Here is a 24,323-nt window from a genome sequence, read left to right as displayed (position 1 = left end):
ATGTTTAGGCAGTAAACATTCCTCCAACCCTCTCGGTTCCTGAGGCATATATTATGCAAATTATTTCACCACAGCACCAATCTCCTTTTTTCTTTAGGAACCCTTTGTGTCCCCACCCTGTTGCTGGCTGGCTAGGAGCACGCCCTCCACCGCCTGCCGGCTGCCAGAGCCACTCACATAATGTGGGCTTTGTTTATGTGTCCATAAATATTTGACAATTCAGGAGCAGCGCAGTTCCCAGCACAAACAGAAAGGAATATTCCTAGGCAATTTCAGGGTCATCAGCACACTACAAGGGCTCCCCCAAATAGGGACAGACGCACAAAGACAGAGGATTGGGGGGTCATTTCAGGGTAGAAACTAAGTCAAGTGGGTCAGTTGGTCTCTGGGGGAGATTTGCTGAGCTGGCACTGAAGGTATAGTAAAAACTGAAGGGCTTTGTTGCTCAATGAAAACCTTTTCTACCTGATCATCATGCCTTGGCATCCACTTGCAAATGCATTAGGAGTGAGCTAAATAAATCCCTGAGCTAGACTGGAATGGAGACCTGTGGCATTACTGGTGGCTCTTACACCCTTCCTGCTGAAAAATTCCTAGGAGAAAATCCCTGACTATTCAGTGCCATTCTTTGATGAAAGCTGCAATTGCAGGTCTCTAGTTGAAAACCGGGGAGAAACCCACCTATAAGCAGAGAGCCAGAATAAGGGTTTGGTGGCTCCCAGGCGTGCAGAACTCCTAACAGCTGTGCTATAAACAAGAGCCCATAACGTCCATTTAAGAGGAATTTTCTGCTCTTTGTGTAATACTCCCTCTATCTAAACTCCCCATTTAACTCACCTCATGCAAAACTGAGCCAGTTTATTTTCAACTGATACCAGTGACTTAAGAATAATAATCAATTGGTGCCCCAAAGACAAACTACAAGGGAAAGAGCTACCTGTAATCCTGATATCATCTTCTTGGCTTCCTCCATTTCTTTTTCTAAATGTTCTTGTTGTTCCAACAACTGTTCTTCCCATGAAGTCTCCAGATAGGTTCCAGGGCTACCTGGTCGCCAGTCTCGGGATAATGGAGAGTCTGTCTCCTCTGCAAAAGGAAAGGCGGGAGTACAGTTCATGTTGAAGGAAAGTGAGTTTCCAGCAGGAAGCGTTCACAGTCCTCTGCGTTCACAAGTTCAGGTCACCTGCCTTCTTAACCTGTCCTCACTGCACAAACTGGACCCGCCACCAGGTGGGGTTGTGAGATATAAAGAATTGGCTATTAACTCGGACTCCAGGCTCAAGGAAGCAACACTTACTCCGTTGGGGAAATATGTCCTCTTTAGAAGTTTAGGAAGCAATAAGGCCACCTCTTTGGGGGTCTTGGTGTGAGACATAGATTTTACTCTTAATTCTCCAGAACTGGCACTCTCAGAGCTTGATTCTGCCAGGTACAAAGAGGGGAGCTGTCGGAAGCAGTGACAACAAAATTTCTGTGGCTTGCTCTGGCACTTCAGAGGGGAGACCTCAACTCAATATTCCCTTGACCATCCTGTCCTAAGGGATCCCCTTTCACATATAACACCATGTGATGTACACAGGAAATGAAACAGTAAAAGCATATTTGCACAAACTGGTGCAAATATCTCTCTGGTTTAATCTCTCTCTGCTTTTATTTTCCTACCTTTACTGTCTCTTTGCTCTGATTTCATTCATAAGAATGAATACATAATCCCTCTGGGTTACTGTGAAGATTAAATGAGGTTACATGTGCAGGGCCCTGTGGTGCCTGGCCCAGAGCAAACGCTCAGGAACTGCTTTCCCTCTCCCTCTCCTTCCCCAGGGTCCCAGGAGTTTCTGACTCAGTAACATGACTGATTCTGTGATACTAATGCCAGAGCTAGAGGAGGAGTGGGATAAGGAAGAATTTAATTCTAGTTTTTCTTCTGAGGGCTTCGGTTGCATTGCATCTCTTACAGATAAATAAAACTCTATCTAAATCATCTGTTTTGCTTCTTCCATGTTTCCCTCTATGTTTATGTAAGTAAAAAACAGAGGAAGAAATCTAAACAAACGGAACTCCTTGTGGTCCTTTCTGTAGCCCTCATACCAAGTCTGATGTAGACCTATGTTCTCTCTACTGCGTGTTCTCACAGACACCTTAGCTCCTACTCCACATTCCTGGCCCCAGTTTAAGTTAGGAAAGTACTGAAATTATTTGTATAACACAGAAATAATAAAAACTATTTACTTAAGTAAGGCTTTTGACTATTCCAGTCATTTCCTAATTCATAGGCAGCCTGTCTACACTGCTGCAAGATGACAGCTTGGACATAGGAAGTGACATTCTGTAAGAGGACAACTACATTAATTGGCTCCAAAGCATTACAGCCCTCTAGAGCTGACCCTGTATGCACAGACTGTGGCGAGGCCCAGGCCAGGGAGCTTACAGGATAGTGAGGAGCCCCAAACTCTTCAAGCTGCAGGGTATTCCTTGAGCCAACCCAGGTAGGCTGAGAAATAGTACCTGTTCTGTTCTCTATTCCTTCAGAGGGGATAATCACGAAATCTGCTTTCTCCTCCGACTGGGTAATAATGGATTCGCTCTTTGCACTGTGGATAGGACTGGGTGAAGTCAGACTGTGATCAAAGGAAAAGGAAGAGAAACAAATATTATGAACAGTTGTTTAGAAGCCAACTGTTGTAATTTATCCCAGAGACAAATTCTTATTCATCTTATTCCTACTGCCTAACACAGTAACTGGCACACGACAAGAACAAATTTTTGTTGAATGAACAAAATGAATGTTGAGTGAATAATTGACCCAATCCAAGGAAATATTTTCTATAGCAAGGCTGCTTTAAAGCCTAATTCATTGAGAAGAGATTTATCAGAAAGATGGGTAATCTAACATTTTATTTTATTTTATTTTATTTTTTTTAAAGATTTTTATTGGGTAATTGGGGGGATGGGAACAGTGCTGGGGAATTGGGGGAAGGGGAACAGACAAGTTGCTGTCGTTTTGTTCTTCAATCTAGTTGTGGAGGACGCTGCTTCACTGGCCCAAGTTGGCACCATCATTGCGCTCTTCCCAGGAGAGGCAGATCAGTCGCCGGCTTCTGGACGGCCGCTCACTGCGGCTGCTGGCTGCTCACACTGGCTGCTGGCCGCTCACGCTGGCTGCTGGCCGCTCACGCTGGCTGCTGGCTACATACGGTAGCCCATGGCAACCCACTGCAGCAGGGGCTGCAGCCTATGCCGTCGCCAGCAACTCACGGTAGCCCAGCTCCAGGTTGAGCTGTTGTTCAGCATCTTAGCTGTAGAGGGCAGTGTCACTGGCCCTCATATGTGGGATCCAAACCGGGGCCCTCTGGCATCCCAAGCCAGTTCTTAACCATCGCGCCACTCGGCCGGCCCAGTAATCTAACATTTTAAAGAGCTCCAAGTTATGTTTTGTTTTGTTTTTTAAAGATTTTATTGGGGAATTCACGGAGGGGAACAGTGTTGGGGAATTGGGGAAGGGTACCAGCCAAATTGTTGTTCTTCAATCTTCGCTGTGGAGGGCACCAGTCGCCATCTGGCTGCCCGTCGGCAGCTCGTGGCCTCTAAGCTCAAGGTACTGTGTTCAATCTTAGTTGCAGGTGGGCGTAGCCACTATCCCATGTGGGAGTCAAACCAGCAGCCTTTTGTTAAGAGCGCACACTCTATCCACTGAGCCATCTGGGCGGCAGCTCAGCTCAAGGTGCCGAGTTCAGTCTTAGTTGCAGGTGGGTATAGCCCACCATCAAACAGGCACCCTTGTTGTTACACAAGCTGAGCCATCCTGCCACCTGTTGGCAGCTCAGCAACAGCTCAGCTCAGGTGCAGTGTCACTGGCCCATGTGGGAATCGAACCGGTGGCCCTGTTGCTCAGAGCTCGCGCTCTTAAGCCAACTCTTAACCAACTGAGCCACTCAGCCGGCCCCATGTTTTGATTTATTTTTACTTACCCTCACCACCACTTCCACCACCACCATCCCTGGGCCCAAGTTCAGAGACTAATATAGTATGTGTTTTAGTGCTTTGGGAGATAGAAGTATAAAATCTATTTCTAATACATTGATCTATCACAGACACAAGCAATACTAGCAGAGTAATCATAGCAGATCAGCTCTGGGCTGATCCCAAAGGAGGGGATGAGGTGGAGGGTACCTCAGCAAGGAGAAATTGCTAGAGTTTGGACAGTACCAGGATGGGTAAAGGGGCAGTGATATATCAACAAAGCTAAGATGCGTTAAGGAAAAGGGTAATAGGTCAAAAGGGGACAAAACCTGCTAGAAATGGTAGAGGTTTACTTGATTTATTCCCATCCAAGAGTTATTTATATTTCTGCCACACTATTTTTAAATTGTCATCAGAAACCTCACAACAATTCTTCAGTTTTGATAGAAACTACTAGCCTTGGAAGAAAGCAATCAGATTTTTAGGGAGGTGGAATTTTAAAGCCCCAGAACAGCAAATCATAAGACAAGATGGGAATGTGAGGCTGATGCTTCCATCCGAAAAGGCCCTTTGCTTTGCACCTTGAGAACATCAGCACTGAAACAATCTCAGGGGCTGTGGGGTCTGCAGGCCCAGCCCCCTCTCAGGAATTCTTTCCAAATCCATCACCCAGACAACAGTGACAGTGTCTAGGATTCACTGACCCACTTAATGTGCCCCTGAAGTCTCCCAGGCTAATCCTCACAGAGCCACGATTAGGAGTTAACATTTCATCTTCCTAGAAATCAGTAAAAACAAGAGCCAGGCACAGTGGATGTAGCTAGAGATTTCAAAACCTCTGAAGCAGCCTGAGGACTAGGGTCTCATCCTCCTTCGTTGTTCAGAGTTTAAGGGTTTTGGTGGGAATGACCTCAACCAGTAATACGAACCACAGAAAACGTTTTTTAAGTTGTTTGCTTCTTCAAATTAAAGAAAGGCACTCAACCCTATCTATAGATCTATAACCGCAACAGGTGAAAGGGGTGAAGAGTGGCAGGAAGTGGTATTTAGAAAAGGTAATTGCTTTATAGAACTCTTATCCATCTTTCACTAGTCAGGCAATCTGACTTCCCGGCCAACATGAATTAGCTGCTGGAAAAGCACTAGTCTAAGTGTACTATGTCATTTATAAGGAGAACAGATTTATGACTGTTCAGGCTTCAGCATTCGCCTTCTTACAGAAATTGGGATCCAAGTGGAGAAAGAGGCCTGCAACAGCTGCTCCTCTTTGAAAAATAACGTGACAACACTTTCTCAGCTGACAAGGTGCTATGGTTGACATGTTCCACTGTCTGCATTTGGCTGGGCTACAGTGGGTAACGTGCAAGACAAAGGGGGGCTTGCGAGAGGTGGTGTGAACCTGGAAAACTGCTTTCTAAAAGCAGAGACGCATGCTCAGCTCCACCTTCTCCCTCCTAAGTGAGCTGTCTCCCATATAAGGGCAGAAAGGGGCGGATGTCTGCATATCCCACCCCAGTGGGGGAGTGGCACAGGAGCCAGAAGAAAACAACATTTCTCTTTCTTGAATTGAGGCTGCCAGTATGTGAGGCCAGAGAGGTAAGACCATGAGACTATTGTAGGTGGCCAAGTTAAAAAAGAAAGGACGTGAGGGAGAAAAATCCTGAGCCACATGGCAGAGCAGGCATCTTGCTGCCTCCCCAAGAAGAACCTCATGGATGAGGATGGTGCATTATGAAATCCTCTGCCTCAAGTCAGAGAAAAGTATTTTCATGGCTAATTAATTCACATGATATATGATAAGCTCTCCCTGATTAGCTTAAAAACCTTATTTTATAAACAGGTAATCCCCCTACTTGCCATCATAATCCACTCAAATCAAGTCCCACCGATATACTTCTTAATCCCCACAGGTCTAACATCTCTCCAACCTTAATTTATCAGACAAGCAGTCCACCAGCAAAGATACTTGCAAATTAGAGTCAAATCAATTTTTCAAAAAATAGGTGATAAGAAAGAGAGTACTGTTCCCTTCCAGACGTGCCCTCCCCTAGCAGAGACAAGACAGGGTAAAGGGCCCCTCCTTCCCTACCCTATGCTGCCTCCAGGTTCCTAAACCCACTGTATGTTATAGTGATAATCTCAGGCCAGCAGCCTGTCCTTCCCAGTATAGCGCCACCACCCATCCCCATCTGTCGCTGGCCAAAAGCATCCTCCAGCCCTGGCCCTGCTCCCACCCATGCCCCCACCTCCACGGCCAAAGTGGTCTCAGCTCACCATTTGACTTGCGTCCCTCCCATGGTCCCTTCTCCTGGCTCTGGCTTCAGCAAGCCTGCTTCCCTGTGTGAAGCGGAAGGCTGAGGGTCACAGCACTCCCAAATTCGGGCATATCTCCCCGAGCTGGGGCCAGAAGAAAGACTCCACGGGCAGGCCAACTACCAGAGCTGCTGGCCCCGATGGAGGGAGAGAGTAGGAAGGACAGAGAGGCTGGCGTCTCGGCCCGAGGGACCGGGATGCTCCCGGTTCGGAGGCGCGCTGTCCCGGCAGCTCAGACACTGCAGCAGCCAGGTCTCGGCGGAAGCCGCCTCCCCTCGCAAGCTGCCGGTCTCCGGCAGCCACATGGTGGTCTCCGCAGCCGTGCGGCTCCGGGCAAGCCCCCGGGCGCAGGCATCTCAACCCATCTCCGACCCCGAGAAACGCTCCCGCGGCTCCCGCTGCGCGGTGGAGTACCGGGCTACGAGCGTGCGGGCGATCCTAGCTCTGCAGCACCTCCCCATTCCCTCCCTGCCCCTCCCCTCCCCACCCCCTCCCCAGGCTGTCACACGCGGCCTGGCAGCGCTGGGCTCGGACCCAGGCGGGCGGTCAGCAGGCTTAGAGGCTCTGGGCAGAGGCAGGGCGAGGGCGGAGGCAGGGGCGGCTCTGGGCTGGGGGGCCGAGTAGGAACACCCAGTAGGCTGGGAGGGGCCGCGGGAGGGCAGAATCGCCAGGAGGGGCTGTGGTCCTGGTCCTGAGAACCCCAGGTCTGAAAACGTTGCCCTTTCTACCCTGAGCCTTCCCTCCGTGGACACCGAGGTCGGATTAGGTCTAAACCGACTCCTTGCGGGAGGGGTCTCCCCCGGAAACCCGCTGCCCATCTCCTCCCACCTTCCCCTTGGGCATTTCGTGTGTTCTTTTTTCCCAACTAAGGATCATTTTGCTTGGAAACAGTGAGAGGCTGGCCCAAGGTCTTGGAAGCAACAGGCAGGCAGGGCTTTGCCAAGCTGTCTCTCAAGGAGCTGTGTGTGTGTGTGTGTGTGTGTGTGTGTGTGTGTGTGTGTGTGTGGAGGGGGTGTGGGGAGGGGAGGGATAGACACTGGGGGTATCCTATCTTCACCTTCTCCGGGTTCTGAGTCCCATCCCAGGGTCTCCTGGCTTTCTCCTGGTTTCCTGAGCCATGACATGGGCTCCTGGGGTGGAGGGAGTGAGCAGAACGTACCCTAGCCTGCTGGGTCTCAGGGAACTGAGGAAAAAAGCAGGGTGCTGATTAAGCACCCCAATGAGGAGAGTGAGAGGTCAGCTTAGAAGAAAATGACAAAATCAGAAAGGAGTGCAAGGCAGAGGAATGCAAACTATTCTGAGTCCCTCCTAGAAAACTGTCACCATCAGCCCACTGCAGCCCTATTTCCAGAGGGTCCCATTTTCACACTGCTTCACTGCCTCTGTCCCAATCTGACTCCTGCCAGAAGAAGGAAGCAGGTGCTCTCAGGAAGAAATCCAGACTTTTTTTTTCTCTCTCTAACTCTGCCAGGCACTACCAGACACAGAAGAGCAAAAGGCCTACAGCCGTGCCGGAAGCAATAGATCTCATTATACAACGAAACATCCTTTGACTCTGTACCAAGTGATAGTCTAAGCAGAAAGCAAGGAAGAAATGGTTTAGATTCTCATTAAAAGCACACGTATTGCTTAATGGATACAGTTTCCTTTCGCGGTGATAAAAATGCTTTTGAACTGGATAGAGGTGATGGTTGCACAACATTACAAAGGTACTAAATGTCAATGAATTGTACATTTTAATATGATTAATAGTTAATTTTGTTATGTGAACTTTATACATAAAAAAGCACATCTATTAAATGTGAAAATTAAAGAGAGCTGAGTAAGGTTACCAGTATATTAAAATGCTGGAAAGAGTTCCAGGTGCCTTCAATAAATTAGGAAATGGTCCATCAAACTAAGATGGAATTTTATGATGAAAAGAAACAGGAGGAAGAAAACAAAGACACATAAAATACATAAGACAAAGCACAACTAGGCTTAACTAGAACAGACTAAGCTGGGTTGAGGTAGGAGAGAAAAGGTCATAAGAGCATAAATTAAACATGATTCAGCAATGAAGTGAAATTAGTAAATGAGCTAACATGATCTGGGGATGTGTTTATGGGAGCATGATTTACATGAGCCAGGAAAGTTGTCTTTTCCTGCCACTCTACTTGGCATTGATCGGGCTTTTATTGGAGTACTGTGTCCTGTTTTGGTCTCTGCACTTGGCTCTAAGGGAAATAGACAGCCTTTCAGCTAGTCACATACATCATTAGCCCACTCAAATGCGTACTAATCTGCTACAATTGGAAGCCCTAAAAAACGAAAGCTGGAAACATTCTGATGCTCTAAGACAACTCTGCTCATTTTTCTCTTGCCACGAGCTTTATTCAGCCTTCTCAGGCCATAACTTAGAGTTACACTCAGCCACAAAGACGGTGCAATGGAGCTGGTTCTCATAAACACTGGCAGCTGATAGGCAAATATCAGAACCACCCGGCTGGGCCCTGACAGGTCCCAGTCCTGTCCCCCTGTGGACACAGCTAAGCACTGGCACCGGAGCTAGGCACAAAGAAAGCTTCCACATGTGGGAAATTCCCCGGCAACCCATCTTACCCTCCTGCTGGCACAAAACCACAAGGCTGTCCTGAGGGCTACCCCTTGAAAGCCAAACATAAATTGAGGGAAAGAGAAAGGGTTTAGGTGCCTTATTGTCTGTTATGTTGCTACTTGAGGCAGAGAACCCTGAGAATCCCCAAGAATTAAGGTTTTGGCTAGAACTGTAGTGATACAGAATCTAAGGCCACAGTTACCTGGAGCAGCTGGACTCAGACGGGGACCTTTGCTGCCCTTCGTACTGCTGCACCAGAGCTCGCACACTCCAGTATGGATTCTCAATCTCCTCATCCATGCTGCTGTTCCTAAAGTCAGAGGGCACCAGCAAAGGAGAAGGTGTCAGTCCTTCAGGTCAACTCAACAAGTACCGACAGATGGCCACTCTGTGAGCGCTATGGGAAAAAAGACGAATAAGGCAAAGCCCCTCCCTTAAAGACACTTGAAACCTAGTAGGGAAGATAGACACAAAGACAAGTAATTTCGCCAATCTTGGCAACACCTCAGGGTCGTGCTCTCTCTCAGCAGACACACAAACACCGAAGCGTTTCCTGCCATGACTCTCCAGGACAGCTTGGCCTTCAGGATACATTCCAGGGAAAGACTCCCCCGGATGAATCGCAACACTGCTCCCACATATCTCCCCGTGAAAAAAACACACTGTGCCAAAGGCATATAGTTAAAATTCTGGGACCAGAGCAAACAATTACATATGTAATTCCTTTACTTTCTGCTAACTGCAAAATAAACATCTCTAAAAGGGGCTTTTCTCTTTTGGAATACCCTCTCCAACCTCCACTCCATGCTGTTTTCTGCAGGGTGGGCTGTTTAGGTGATATTTTCAACTACTGCACAGTATTATTTAAGGGAAGAAATATCAGAGAGAGTCAAGTTCCCATCCCCAGAGCTCTACCCTTACCTCTGTCTGTATCGAAAGACATCCCGTCCTGACCGTGACATGTCATGACACACATCAGCCAGAGCAGCAGCTGCTCCTTGGGCCACAGCAGTGGCACAGTGTGGTTGGTGACTCTGCGGAGGGGCTCTGGAGTCCCGTCCTTGGCTCACTGTCCTGCTAGAGCCAGGTTTGAAATGAGCTGCCAAGGCAAGGACCAGCCTCATGATAGACTTCAAGTTTCCTTCCACAATATCTGAGGGACAGAACAGACCAAGAGGCCCTAAGAGGGAGGCAGAGAGCTGAGGACTCATTCATTTAATATGTATTTGCTAGTGATGCAGGTGAGCAAGGCAGTCAAGGTCTCTGCCCTCACAAAGCCGTGTTCAGCAGGAAGACAATATTTCAAAGCAATTACAAGAAAGTACAATAACGTGTTATGTTAGAAGTACAGGATTCTCTGGGGGCTCAGAATAGAGGCATCTTGTCTTGTTTAGAAGGCTCAGGGAAGGATACCTAGAGGAAGCGAGTTCTAAGCTGAGACTTGATTGATGAATAGAGTTTCATCAGATGAGGGAAGAAAAGAAAGAGTATTCCAAGAAGAGGGAACAGCAGACATGAAGGTCTACAGGCGAGAGAGAGCATGACATACTAGAGCTGCGCTGTCCGATGTGGGAGCCACTGGCCACTTGTGGATACTGAACACTTACAAGGTAGCTATAGTCTGAATTGAAATGTGTTGTAAGTGTAGTACTTACTTAGTACACATACAAAATACAATGAAAAATATTTCATTTCAATAAATAATGAATTGAATACAACAACAACAAAAAATATTTCATTAGACTTGGTACAAAAAGTAGAAGGCAAAATATCCAATTAATAGTTGGTTTGTTTTTTATATTGCCTACATGTTGAAATGATATTTTGAATATATCGGGTTAAATAAAATGTATTGTTGGGCCGGCTGAGTGGCTCGTTGGTTAAGAGTTGGCTTTGGACACCAGCTCTGAGCTGCAGGGCCGCTGGTTCGGATCCCACATGGGCCAGGGATGCTGCGCCCTCTACAGCTAAGATGGTGAACAACAGCTCGACCTGGAGCTGGGCTGCTGTGAGTCACAGGCAATGGCGGAGGCTGCAGTGGGGCTGCAGTGGACTGCCATAAGCTACTGTGAGTGGCCGGCAGCCAGCGTGAGCGGCCGGCAGCTGGCCTGAGCCGCCATGAGTGGCCATCCAATCACCGGCGACCGGTCTGCCTCAGCCAGGAAGAGCGCAATGATCACAATACCACCATGGGCCAGTGAAGCAACGTCCTCCACAACTAGACTGAAGAACAAAAGGACAGCACTTGGTCTGTTCTTCCAATTCCCCAACGCTGTTCCCTCCCCCAATTCCTCAATAAAATCTAAAAAAATTAAAAAAAAAAATTTATTGTTCAAATTAGTTTCATCTGTTTCTTTTTTTTTTTAATGTGGCTATTAGGAACTTTTACGTTAAGCATGTGACTCACATTTTATTTCTATAGCATAGCTGTGTGGTAGAGACACTGAAGGAAGTTGGGCATAGCTAGAGCTCAGAGTCCAGGAGGAAAGTGTGAAAGACGAGGGGGATGAATCAGAGGTCAGGTCAGAAAGGGCATGGTAAGCCACAGGAAGGACTCAGATACAGAGGACTGGCAGGAGCTTATACATGTACACTTAGAAAGATCATTCTGGCTTCAGTGTGGAGAGCAGATGGGAGGGGGACAAAAATCAATGCAGTGGCACTAATCAGGAAGCTGTTGTCCTTTTCCAGGTAAAAGACAATGATGTCCTGGGTGGCAGTGTTCCCTCAAAATAGCTGACTTTAATGGGCCAGATCCCCAAGCCCACTCCTCATGGGGACCGGATGAGAGATATTATTGTATTCTAAATTTTGCCCTAGAAAAAAAAAAGAGGAATGCAGGCAGAAAACAATGTGATAGGTCTGGTGAAAGTTCGTGCAAGGAAATAGGTAAAATCCGATTTTTTTGTTTTATTAAAACCTTTTGTTTAAAGCCTTTTAAATACACAAGGCTTTCAAAAGGATTCATTGATACACCTTCTACAAGGTGCTCTCAGTGGTCAGTATCTGCCCCACCTGAATGTCTCCAACACAGAGAACATCAATAATCTAACACAAAAGGAGTGTTCCCTCTGCCCCCATTCTCATCAGAGCCACAGGCAATCAGGCCCAGAAACTGAAGCTGAAACAGAACCAGACTGCAATCCATTCCAGAGAAATGGCGGGAGGACTAGAGAGCCTGTGTTCTCTGAGGACACCTACCCCCTTTCTTCCTTGCAGCCTGAGCTCAAAATAGACTGAGAAGTGTCCTCTTCTGGCCATGTGGCTATAGGAGAGGGCATATGCAGAGCTCACAGAGCCCTTTTTATCCTGACTGGGATGTTCTTTGATGTAAAAAAAAAAAAAGCTAAAAAATATGTTCTTTCTGGAAAACTGGATGGAAAAAAATGTAGGCTATTATGATTTGAAATAATTCTTGGTCATGAAACCCTAGAAACTTGAAAAACATAATCTATCCTCATTACTGATAACTTATATGAGACACTCTAAAATTAATATCACAATTTTGTAATTTCTTCTCTATCAGTTGTCCTACACACACTCAAGCAAACCTTTATTCAATTAAAATAAATAGAGGAGTTCTACCTTCACCCAGGTTTCCAAAGCAGTCAGATTTTGATAATCACTCCGTCCCGAATGGATAACTTTATGGAAAAAAAAATGACTTCATCCTACTCCTGTCTATCAGAAGGCTCAGCTACACAACCGATGGTTCTTCTGAGGGTGGCAATTACTAGCTAAAGATGAGTGTACTCATCCACCAAGAACTTGAAGAGGCACTGACCTTTAGCTGAAGTCTGGTGCATACGAATCTTTTTGGAGGCCACAAACTGTAGCACCTTCTCCACATTATTCTTCATTTCTTGTTGGTTGCTAGGACTCAGCTGTACCCCACTCAGCTTTTCTCCTGCTGTTAGAAAAGGGAAAAATATATGAAATTATAGGAATATTATGAAAGTCTCATAGTAGCCAGACACAGAGAAAGGGAATATTTGATGTAAAGACTGAGAATATACGTATATAAATATGCAAGTGAGAAAAGCATTGGTATTTGTAATTTGGATGGAGAATAGGAAAATGAAAGCCTTTTGGAGGGCTTTCAAATTTTCAAGTCTATTCCCAAGGGCCTGTGATGTTACTGTGTGTACATTTATTTATTCAACAAATATTCACTGAGCACCCAACTGTGTGCCAGGCACTGTTCTGGGGACCAGAGAAATAGCAGAACAAGACAGACAAAGCTCTTTCCATCATAGAGTTTCTACCTGCAGCGATGACAGCTAACCAAGTTAACGAGTAAATGCTTAATATAGTTTCAGGTAGTGATAAGTGTTCTGAGGAAAAACACAGAAGAGTGATCATGGCCTCTCTGATAATACATTTGAGCAAAGACTTGAATAAAGTAAGAGATGTTAAGATTTGAGGAGGAAACATTTCAGACTAAGAAATTACAGGTACAAACCCCAAGGAGGGGATGAGCTCAGCTTATATGAGCAACAGCAACAAGACCAGTGAGGGGGGAGTGGAGAAAGAGAGGCGTCAAGTCCTAGGAGAAGGTAGAGAAGTAAGCGAGGCCAGGTCATGTAAGGTTCCGTGGACCACAGTAAAGAGCTGGAATTTTATTCTAAGTGTAATGGGCATCCAATGGAGAGTTTGAGGTAAGGGCGTTGCATGGTATGATTTATGTTTTTAAAACTGGACTCTATGTGGACATAGGTTATATGGAGAGGAAACAGGGAGATTAATTAGAAAGAAAATGAAAATAGTCAAGGCAAGAGATAATGATGGTTTGGGCTAGAGTGGAAGAGGCTGCCAGGTGAGAAGTCAGATATAAGGTACATCTTTAACATAAAGCAGAGAGCACATGTGAAGCACTGGATATGGTACATGAGGAAAACAGAATGATTAAGGGCAACTTTTAAGTGTTCTGCTTTAAGAGCCGGGTGGATGGTACTCTGATGCATTACTTAGATGAAGACACCTGGAGGATAAAGGGATTAATGGGGAGAAGGAAACTAAAGTTCTGATTAGGACATGTGAAATTAGAGTTGCATTTTAGACATCTAAGTGGAGATGTTGAGTAGGACGTTGATATGCATGTCTAGAACTCAAAGGAAAGATTAGGGCTAAAGATATAATATATACAGGGAAGGGATCACTTAGGGATAGAGAATACACAACCGTTTATGACTGAACTTGGAGAACTTCAACATTCAGAGGTCAGGAAGAAAGAGAAAAGCCAGCAAAGCAAACAGGGAGCCAGTAAGGAAGCAGGAAAACTAAGTCCTCAGGGTCCTGGAAACCGGGTAAAGAAAATGTTTGGTTGCCTTTTGATTTTTTTTTATGGTTTCTTTTGTTGTGCAGAAGCTTTTTAGTTTGATGCAGTCCCATTCATTTTACAGGATGAGCGGATAAAGATGTGGTACATGTATATTATGGACTACTACTCAGCCATGGAAAAGATTAAATATTGCCATTTGCAACAGCACGGATGGATCTTGAGAGTATTATGCTAAGTGAAATAAGTCAGAAGAAAAAGAACAACAACTGTGTGATTTCACTCATATGTGGGACATAAAACAAAAAACAACAAACAAACTCATAGATACAGACAACAGAATGGTGGTTATCAGAGGGAGAAGGGGTTGGAGGAGGTACAGGAGGTCAAATATGTGGTGACTGAAGGAGGCTAGACTTCAGGTGGTGGGCACACAACAGCGTATGCAGATGTGGCATTACAAAGGAATACAGCTAAAACTTATATAATGTATTATTAACCAGTGTCACCCCAACAAATTTTTTTTAAAAAGTGTTTAAAGGAGAAGAGAGTGATTAACTATCAAATTCTGTTAAGTTGAATAAAATGAAGACTGAGGCCCAGCCACTGGATTTCACAAGGCAGAGGTTGTGACCTTGGGAGACTGGTTGCAGTAGAGTAGTGGGATCAAAGCCTAATTGAGGGCATGTTAAAGGATGAATGGGAAAAAAGGAAGGGAATTCAGTGAGTTTTTTTAGACAGCAGTCACAATAAAATGTAAAAAAAAAACATGGGTTTGGGGAAAACAAGAATACATATTCATATTGCTTGAATATGCATAGAATATCTTTGGAAAGAAATGCAAACACTGCTAACGTTGGTTGCCTCCAAAAAGAACAAGTAGCTGACAGAGGCATTTGGTTGGAAAAAAGGCTTTGACTTAATATCCTTTTGCATTTTCTGGATTTTTTTTACCTGATTATATTTCCAAGTATAATCTATTCAAATAAGTGAAAAATTAAATGTTTAAAATGAGCTTTGAATTATAGCACATCCAGGTTTGTACCTCTGCTCTGCCACTTACCGTTATGTGATCTTGTAAAGTTGCTTAGCCTTTCTAAACCTCATAAAATGAGTAAGATAGTGGTTCTTAAAATCATACTATGTCATAAACCAATCAATCAAAGCAGCATACTTAGCAAAATGTTTGATATATTTTAAGTACTCAATGATTTTATTTATTTTTATAAATCTCTTTAAAGCTTGTTTCATGACAATGAGGATATTATCTGTTTCTCAAGGGTTAACGACTAAATGAAATTACACGAGATAGAAAGTGTTCAATATTACTATTACCATTGTTATTATCATTATAAATGAATCCATGAGCTGTCCCAGTGAGGTACTCACATATAGTCTTCTGGTAGCAAACCTGGCTTCTTCCATACCACTTGCAAGCCCCACATCCCTCAAAGACTCTAAGCAACGTCAGTTGACTAATATAACCATCAATGTTTGAGTACCTAGTATGTGCCAGGCACTTGGGTAGAAGTTGTGGAAACAAAAAAAAATTATACTGTACCTTCTCTTAAAGAGTTCAGTCTACTCAGGAGAGAGCATTCGGTGAATGGAATATAATAACAGCTATGGACAAATGCTATGAAAATAAGGTTACGGTACCACCTAATAAGAATGGCCGGCAACAACTCCAGGGGTTCTTTTGCAGGTAACACACCTTCTTCTTGCCTGGCTATTACTTCCTTTTCTAGCCTCGTTTCAGACATCAATTATTTTGGCAACCCACTCCTGAAGCCCTAAAGCTGGACTGCATGATCCGCACCCCACCCCACCCCCGCCAATGTGCTCCTATCTATACTTACCCCATCAGAATACTAAGTACACTAATAGACAATAGAAATGATTTCACTTTCCAGTCCTTCCAACTAGATTGGGAGACTCTTGGGAGCATACACTGTGCTCATCATCATATTCCGAAAGCATATACAGTGCCTGGCACACAGTGTTTATTGACTAATAAATAAATGAATTAACCTTGGGCAAGTGTTTTAAGTCTATTTCCATATATATTTTAAAGAACAAGCAATCTTCTCTGAAGGGCATATGGAAGATAAAGAAGGCCATGTTCTCATTTACAATAGCATCAGGGTCCAGGGCCAACTGACCAACAATCTCGATGAGATATGCCAGGATCACCCCATCCCGAAGATCCTGTCGCAGGTCCTGCACAGGCTTCACCGCTGGCCTCTTCTTCAGCTGTGCATTCACCCAGGCCACATATGCCTGCAGCTGTTGCTAAAAAATGAAAGGTGGAAATAAGGGAAAAGTGGCATATTATTCTTAACCTCTACCCTGCACCCTCTAAGGCAGCATTTGAGATTGAACTATGGTGGGCAATCTATATCCAAGGAAAGAGAAGGTTTTAAGGAAAGAAAAATGAATGATGGTCAGACATGGAGCATGTTCTAAAATTCTCTAGTTTTATCCTGGTCTCCAAGGATAAGCTCACCCCTGACTTGTGTGGCAATGTACACACAGATAAGCAGACCAGTGTTTCAATGACTAAGACTCCTACTGTCCTTGAGTTTTGCTCTATTGACCAGGAATGAGGGCTGGGCCAAGAACCACAGCCAGTTTTTGGGCGTAATCACTGCTGCCAGCAATCCATCATGCTTCTCAGGGGCAATCATTTATGTCCTATATGCACAATCGACTCTGATACTCATAAGAATTGATCTTGGAGAAATCAGGAATAAACAGTAAACCAAGCTCAGAACAGCCTCTCCCATAGCTGCTTTCTTCACAATAAGACTTAACTGAAATGATCTCACACTCAACCTAAAATTTATTCTCCTGAACCCATAATCCTGGGATTGCTACAGAGTTCATTTTAATCTGTGCTTTATATCGTCAGGGAAGATCTGGTCACTTAAAACCTGCACAGAGAAGAAAAAGGAAAGGCTGTGGTGAGCAGTTTTCTTTTTCTTTTCTTTTTTTTTTTTTTGAAGATTTTATTGGGAGAATTGGGGGAGGGAACAGCATTGGGGAATCAGGGAAGGGGAACAGACGAGTTGCTGTCGTTTTTGTTCTTCAGTATAGTTGTGGAGGACATCGCTTCACTGGCCCATGTTGGTATTGTGATCTTTGGGCTCTTCCCAGGTGAGGCAGATTGGTCACCGGCCATTGGACAGCCACTCACAGTGGCTCACAGCAGCTCACGCTGGCTGCTGGCCACTCACTGTAGCTTACGGCAGCCCACTGCAGGAGGGGCTGCAGCCTATACCATGGTGGGCAACTCAACAGCATTCCAGCTAAAGGTCGAGCTGTTGCTCACCATCTTAGCTGTAGGGCAGTGTCACTGGCCCATGTGGGATCCGAACCGGCGGCCCTGCTGCTCAGAGCTCACGCTCCCAAGCCAACTCTTAACCAATGAGCCACTTGGCTGGCCTAGGAGTGCTCTTGAGGACTGGTGAAAGGTGGTGGGGGGAGGGGGGGGGCGAGGAACTTCCATTTATTTTCAGACAAAGCCAGGGCCCAGTATCATCAGAAACCTGTTAGGCCCAGGTAAGGACACATAACTCATCCCAATGCTCAGACAGCCTACATATTCCATTTGTCCCTTAAACAGAGCTTGTATGCGGGTATTTGTTCTGATTATTTAGTCTGGGGATGGGCACTAAATGCCAAAATAGCACATGAACAATGTCATACATAATACAGGCAGCAGCTCTGTCTGGTTTCTGTAGAAGCCCAGGGCCCTGAACCTAAAAATTAAGTTCAAGGGCTAATAGTATTACGTTATAATTGGATTAAAGTACAGTTGATTTCTCAGCCCCAAGTACTTCCTTAATAAAATGATATTGGAAATTACTCACTGGCTGCTTCCTCAGCTTAAATTAAATCTTCATTGTTTTCTCTATGTTGATTTGTGGGAATAAATAAAATCCTTTGGAAGATAGTACGAAGACAATAATTATCAGCTACTGACAAACTATAGGAAATGTAGTGATCGGCAGGAGGTGGAGGGAGGAATCTCATATTTACTGAGTACCTACCGTGAACTAAACACTATTTTTGGTGTTTTATACATGGTTTTTGTTTTTGTTTGTTTTTTTTTTTTTAGCTGAGCTATCCTGCTACCTGTAGGCAGCTCAGCGGCTGCTCAGCTCGGGCTGGACTCGAACCGCTGTTGCTCAGAGCTCAAACTCTTGAGCGAGCTCTTAACCAACTGAGCCACTCGGCCGGCCCTATACATGTTTTAATGAGCTAATGAACATACCTAGAACAGGGCTACCACACAATTGATGCTTATTAAATGGTCATTATTATTTTACTCATTATCATCATCTAATTCAATTCTCACAAAAGCACTAACGGATCGGTATCATCTCCGGTCTATGGATGAGGTTCAGAGAGGTTACGTAATTTCTCCAATGTCCCCATAGTTAGGACAGAGCAGACCTGGTATTGAAACATAGTAAATGTGGTCCAAGCATTGACCAAGGGCCTCTTGCTATCCAACTCCTTCCATAAAATAGAGGTGGCTGCTCTTTCTGCCTAACACGGGCCAGACTCCCATCCAAGGTGTGCTCCCACTGCACAGCCAAAGCACTGTGTGAGGCAGACCAGACAAAGGGCGCTTCCACTCTGCTCTGCTGAGAAGGAGTTAAGACCAGAAAAGGGGCGAAGGGTAACTGCTGGGATCTGATTACCTGGCTGATGTATAAGAACTCCTAACCGTGTGTAAAAAAAAACCTCCTAACCAATCTCCCTGTAGCTAATATCACTCTCACCACACTCTCTACACACTCCTGATTAAAATCCTTCACTGGCCTCTCGTGATCCTCAAGATAAAATCCAACATCCTTAGCTGCATTAGAGTCTGTCATGTGCTAGCTCTTGCCACTGCTCCAGCTCCTCTCACTACTCTCCATATGCCCCCTCCTCATGCTTCAGCTCATCCAAACCATATATGGTGCCCCGAATCTACCCCATTCCAGCCACTCAGCCTCCCACTGCCTACCATCTCCTTGTAAGTCTTAGCTCAAGCATCACCTTTTCCAGGAAGTCTTCCCTGACCCTCCCACACACCTCAGACTCTGATCTCCTTGAGGATGGCCTGTCACACAAATATAATAGTTCAACAATAATTTGAGTGCAGGTGCTGTACTAAGTTATGGGGTTACAGAGAGGCTTATGCTTGAATGGAAGAAAAGGGAAGACAAAAGAAATAGTTTTACTTTGTTATGAAGCCTTGCTCCACTAATCAATTTCTATAGTCTAATTGCATTGGCTAATACTTCTGGTACAATGATGGACTAGAGATAGTGGGCATCCTTCCCTTGTTTCTGGACTTAGAGAAAATACTCGTAATGTTTCCCAATTTAGTAAGTTCCTGGTTTTAGAACTAAGGTATATCTATTATCTCATTTTAAGAAAGTATCTGGGCCCGCTGAGTGGCTCAGCTGGTTAAGAGTGCGAGCTCTGGGCAATCGATGGTTCAATTCCCACATGGGCCAATGAGCTGAGCCCGAGCTGAGCTGCCACTGGGCTGCCAACAGGTGGCAGGATGGCTCAGCTGGCGAGAGCACGTGCTCCTAACAGCAAGGTTGCCTATTGGACTACTGAATGGGATGGTGGGCTATGCCCAGCCCCACCTGCAACTAAGATTGAACACGGCACCTTGAGCTCAGCAGCCTCAAGCTGCTGACAGGCAGCCGGATGGCGATTGGACTTGGAGCTGAGCTAGCTGCGCCCTCCACAACTAAGACTGAAGGACAACAACTTGGCTGTTCCCCTTCCCCAATTCCCCAATAAAATCTTAAAAAAAAAAAAAAAAAAGTATCCATCAAGTCTTATTTTCTTCACTGTTTTTATGAGGGGTGAGTGTTGAATTTTGAAAGTTTTGTCAGTATTTATAGAGATAATTTTATGATTATTTTCCCTGAGACTTATTAATATACTATAGGATATTAATGGACTTCCTAATCAGAAACCTACCTTGCATTATTGGAATTAAACCCGCCTGGTCATAGTGAATTATATTTTTAATGTGGTGTTGGATTCTATTCGTTAATAAAATATTTACTACTGCTACATTAGTATTACACATGTAGCACTTCCTCATAAGTATTCATAAATATTAGTCTATAATTTTCTTTTTTGCATATATATATCATATATATGTATTATCATATATAAGTATTTATCATATATAAGTATTAATATTATCTTTGCTTCATGTGAAGAAGTAGGAAGTTTCTCTTCATGTTCAATACTAGAAAATAATTTATAGAGTTTTGAGACTATCTGATATGTGGAGATTTGGTAGAATTGCCCTATGAAATAACCTGGGCCTGGAACTTTTTTTGAGAAATAGTTCCTTAATAAGCTTCTCTATTTCTTCTACAAAAATTTCTGTTTAAATTTTATGTCTCTATCCATTTTGATAATCAGAATTTCCCAAGGAAATTATTCATTTCGTCAAATTTTTTTTTTAAAGATTTTATTGGGGAATTGGGGAAGGGGAACAGCCAAGTTGTTGTCCTTCGATCTTAGCTGTGGAGCACGCAGCTCAGCTCAGCTCCAAGTCCAGTCGCCACCTGGCCACCCATCGGCAGCTCGAGGCCACTCAGCTCAAGGTGCAGTGTTCAATCTTAGTTGCAGGTGGGCATAGCCCACCATCCCATGTGAAAGTGGAACCAGAAACCTTGTTGCTAAGAGTGCATGCTCTAACCACTGAGCCAGCCAGCCAGCCACCGGCAGCTCAGCTCAAGGTGCCGTGTTCAATCTTAGTTGTGGGTGGGCATAGCCCACCATCCCATGCAGGAGTCGAACTGGCAACCTTGTTGTTTAGGAACATGTGCTCTCACCAGCTGAGCCATCCTGCCACCTATTGGCAGCTCAGCAGCAGCTCAGCTCGGGCGCAGCTCACTGGTCCATGTGGGAATTGAATCGTCGACCATGTTGCTCAGAGCTCGCACTCTTAACCAACTGAGCCTCTCTGACGGCCCTCATCAATGTTTTAAAATAGACCTGCAAAGACTCTTATAAATTTTTGTTTCATTGGTTACTTTGCCATTATCATTTCTTTTTTTTTGTCTCTTTGTGCTTTCTCCTTTTTTCTTCTTTATCGTGTTAGTACTTTGTCTATTTTGATAATATTTTTTAAAAGTCTTTTAAAAAATGCTTTCAAGAATTATTGCTGTTCTGGCCTAAGTACCTCTAAAACCATGATACCTAAAACCAAACACAATTCTCTGGCTATAAAACCAGACACTTAGCTTTCTCATCCAAAATATTTCACATTCTTTTTCCCCCTTTTTCTTCTCTTTCTTCTTTTTTTGCTCCACCTCATATTGTTGACTCAACCTGCTAACCACAATCCCTAAGGAATTTTTAACACATTCTCCTGTTAAACCAGTCTCTTCCATCTTCGTTCTTTTTAAGATTTGTCTTCTCGATCCACATTTACCTCTAATAAATGTCAACTTGTTACAGTCCACCTCACAAGATCCTGTCATTTCACACAGTCATATCAACCAATACTACCAGGAATTGTGCCACACCCAGCACTTAGAGGCGCACAAAGTGATTACTGCAGCAATGGAGAAACGCTAAAAAATACTATTCGTGCACAGAAGGAGCAACAGAGTGAAAGGATGTGGGGACCAGGAAAGGGTCAAGAGAGAAGGAGACATTTACCTGGATCTTTGAGGGTGTTTGCCAATTGGAGAAGAGCATCCTAGGGAGAGGTGATTAAAAAAAAAAAAAAGGAAAGCCATGAAGGCATATAGTATCTCGAAGGGATAACCAGTTAACAAGTTAGTGTGTGGTCAGAGCTGTCAGTGGCAGACGATGATCACGAAGAAATGGGTCAGAATAAGATCTACCAGCACTCAGACTTAAGGCTTAAAGACCTTCAGCAGGAAAGCCTGGAATTTTGAAACAGGAGCGTGAAACTCTGAGACCTGCAACTTAGAGAGGTCACTCCAGGCACAACATAGAATATGGGATAGAAAGAGGAGCATCCAGATTTGGAGAAACCAATGAGGAGACTAGGCAACAGGTCAAGTGAGAGAAGATGAGAGCCTACACCGAAGAAATCTAGTTAGAAGAAGACAAATTTAGAAACAAGTCAGAGGTGACTGATAGGATGTAGGCACTGACAAAAACAAAGGTCTGAAAAGTCACGCCTGAATGGATAATGATGCTTTAACTGAGATGGAGAATATGTGAAGCACAAGTACTGGGGAAAAGCAAATAACTCAGTTTTGAATGAGTCTGAGCTATTTGTAAAACATCAAGGTAAAGATGTTCTACAGCCAGTTGGCAAAATACAGGTCTAGAACACTAGAGATGGGGTGGATGTCGCCTTACAGCCGATTCTTAGACCACCCCTTCTGCATTAGCCTCTGACCCATTAGTCGAGAGAGTGTCTTGGAAAACTGAGGCTGGATGGAATGATATCTGTAAAGCTCTCTCGGGTGGCGTCTCGGCCTGACTGGGACCTGATGGAATGATATCAGCTGTCTCCCCTGGGAGGACATGTAATTATGTCTTGGGGCAATGTGGTGGAGTACGAAGGCATAGCATTTGCTGGAGTACACTGGGAAAAGGTCAATGGAAAAGGCCTTAAGGCGCACAAGAATACACGGTTAATGAATCACAGCATAGCAGTTTACTTCCTTGAAAATAATCAATAAAAACCATGCGTCGACCCGATTCGGTGGCTCAGTCTATCTCTGAAGGCTGAGTCCCTTGGTCTCGCTCTTAAATCTTACCTCTGTCTCTTGTTCTTATTCAATCTGCGTCGCCCCTCTCGTGTCCCATTTGCCCTTGCCACGCAGGACGTGACAGGTGGAGTGTAAGATACATGTTTGACAGCATCTATCTGTGTGTGACAGGTATAGCCATAGATGCAAATGAGATAATTACCATCTACTGAGCAATTACTATATGCCAAGTACTGTGCTAAGCACTTTACCACATCTTTTCACATACATAAATGCATACATATCCCTCCCCCAACACTGATCATATAAACAACTATTATTCCCACATTACACATGTGGACAACAAATTTCAGAGCAACATGACCAGGGTCACAGGTCTGGTAACTGGCAGAACAAGGATCAGAACTCAATGCTGACTCCAAATCCTGGGCTTACAACATCCCAAAAAGTAAGGTGAACCATTTTTTTTTTTTTGTCACCGCCTACATCCAAGAAGTTATGTGGCAGGAAAGGGAGTGGGGAGAGGGCACTGAAGGGAAAGAAGAGAATCAAAAGGGGCTGAGTTAAGAACTTTTGTCAGTCATTGAAAGTTATCGGCCTTGCCTCCTTTAATCTTCACTCCCAATCATTAAAATTGATATTGGCCCCATTTTCCATATGGGGAAACTTGCTTAAGATCATAGCACCCATAAGTGGTGAAACTGAATTTGAACCCACTCCATAGAGTACATTACTTCTGCTACACCAAAGAAAGAATGAAACAGAGAAAAGAAGGGAATACTCAGGGCAGAGGATGGGATATATCAACATTAAAGGGACAAGTGAAGTGAAATGAGCAACAAAAAAATTATTTTAGAACATGTAACCAGAGAGATAGAAAAAGAGTCAGGAAAAGGTATTCTGTGGAAACCCAGGGATGAGAGAATTTTAAAACAGGTGGTCAATAAGGTCAAATGCTGTACAAAAGTCAGGCTGAGGACTAAAAGGCCCATTTCATTTAATAATTAAGAGGCTTTGGTGATCTTTTTGAGAACCGATACTGTAGAGTGGTGGGGTTAAAAACTCAGATGGCAGTGAACTGAGGAGACCTCAGAAACGATAAAAACAGAAGCAGCGAAGGGAAGACAAAGGGTATTAGCTAGAGAGGAAAATGGAATAAATGGAAAAGAAAATGAGGGGTTTTGGGGATGAAAGGACATTTGTAGGCTGAGGTGAGGGGTTAGTGAAGAAGAAACAGATACAAGGGGAGGGGCGTGAATGATACAGCCCCATGATGAAAGTTCCAGAGGAGAGGAAGAGGGCTACTTCCTCCTGATAGTGAGGAGGCAGAAATAGGTGTGTATGTGGGGAAATTTGGAGGTGAGGAAGGGGGAAGTTGAAGGAGCCCAACCCAATCGCCCCTCTATTCATTATGAAGCAGGCAGTTCATCTGCTGAGTGTGAAA

The 24,323-nt window shown here is 44.4% G+C and overlaps 1 protein-coding gene across 7 annotated transcripts in view; it reads right to left on the bottom strand.

Moving 5' to 3' along the window:
* Nucleotides 1-24,323, bottom strand: part of DIXDC1 (DIX domain containing 1) — a 67,408-nt gene that overhangs the window by 23,901 nt on the left and 19,184 nt on the right. For 5 of the 7 annotated variants that reach the window (XM_019653636.1, XM_019653639.1, XM_019653638.1 and 2 more), the window contains 6 exons: nucleotides 16,310-16,439; nucleotides 12,654-12,779; nucleotides 9,791-10,022; nucleotides 9,072-9,179; nucleotides 2,506-2,618; nucleotides 938-1,086 (listed from right to left, as the gene is read on the bottom strand). In XM_019653636.1, the coding sequence (XP_019509181.1) occupies nucleotides 938-1,086; nucleotides 2,506-2,618; nucleotides 9,072-9,179; nucleotides 9,791-10,022; nucleotides 12,654-12,779; nucleotides 16,310-16,439 (858 nt within the window). Of the gene's footprint in view, nucleotides 1-937; nucleotides 1,087-2,505; nucleotides 2,619-6,234; nucleotides 6,735-9,067; nucleotides 9,180-9,790; nucleotides 10,023-12,653; nucleotides 12,780-16,309; nucleotides 16,440-24,323 lie in introns of those variants that run through there. The other 2 variants (XM_019653641.1, XM_019653640.1) reach the window with 2 other exon arrangements.

This window comes from Hipposideros armiger, unplaced genomic scaffold (assembly GCF_001890085.2).
Source record: "Hipposideros armiger isolate ML-2016 unplaced genomic scaffold, ASM189008v1 scaffold_204, whole genome shotgun sequence".
Taxonomy (NCBI): Eukaryota; Metazoa; Chordata; class Mammalia; order Chiroptera; family Hipposideridae; genus Hipposideros; species Hipposideros armiger.
This window is presented reverse-complemented; position numbering and strand designations above follow the sequence as displayed.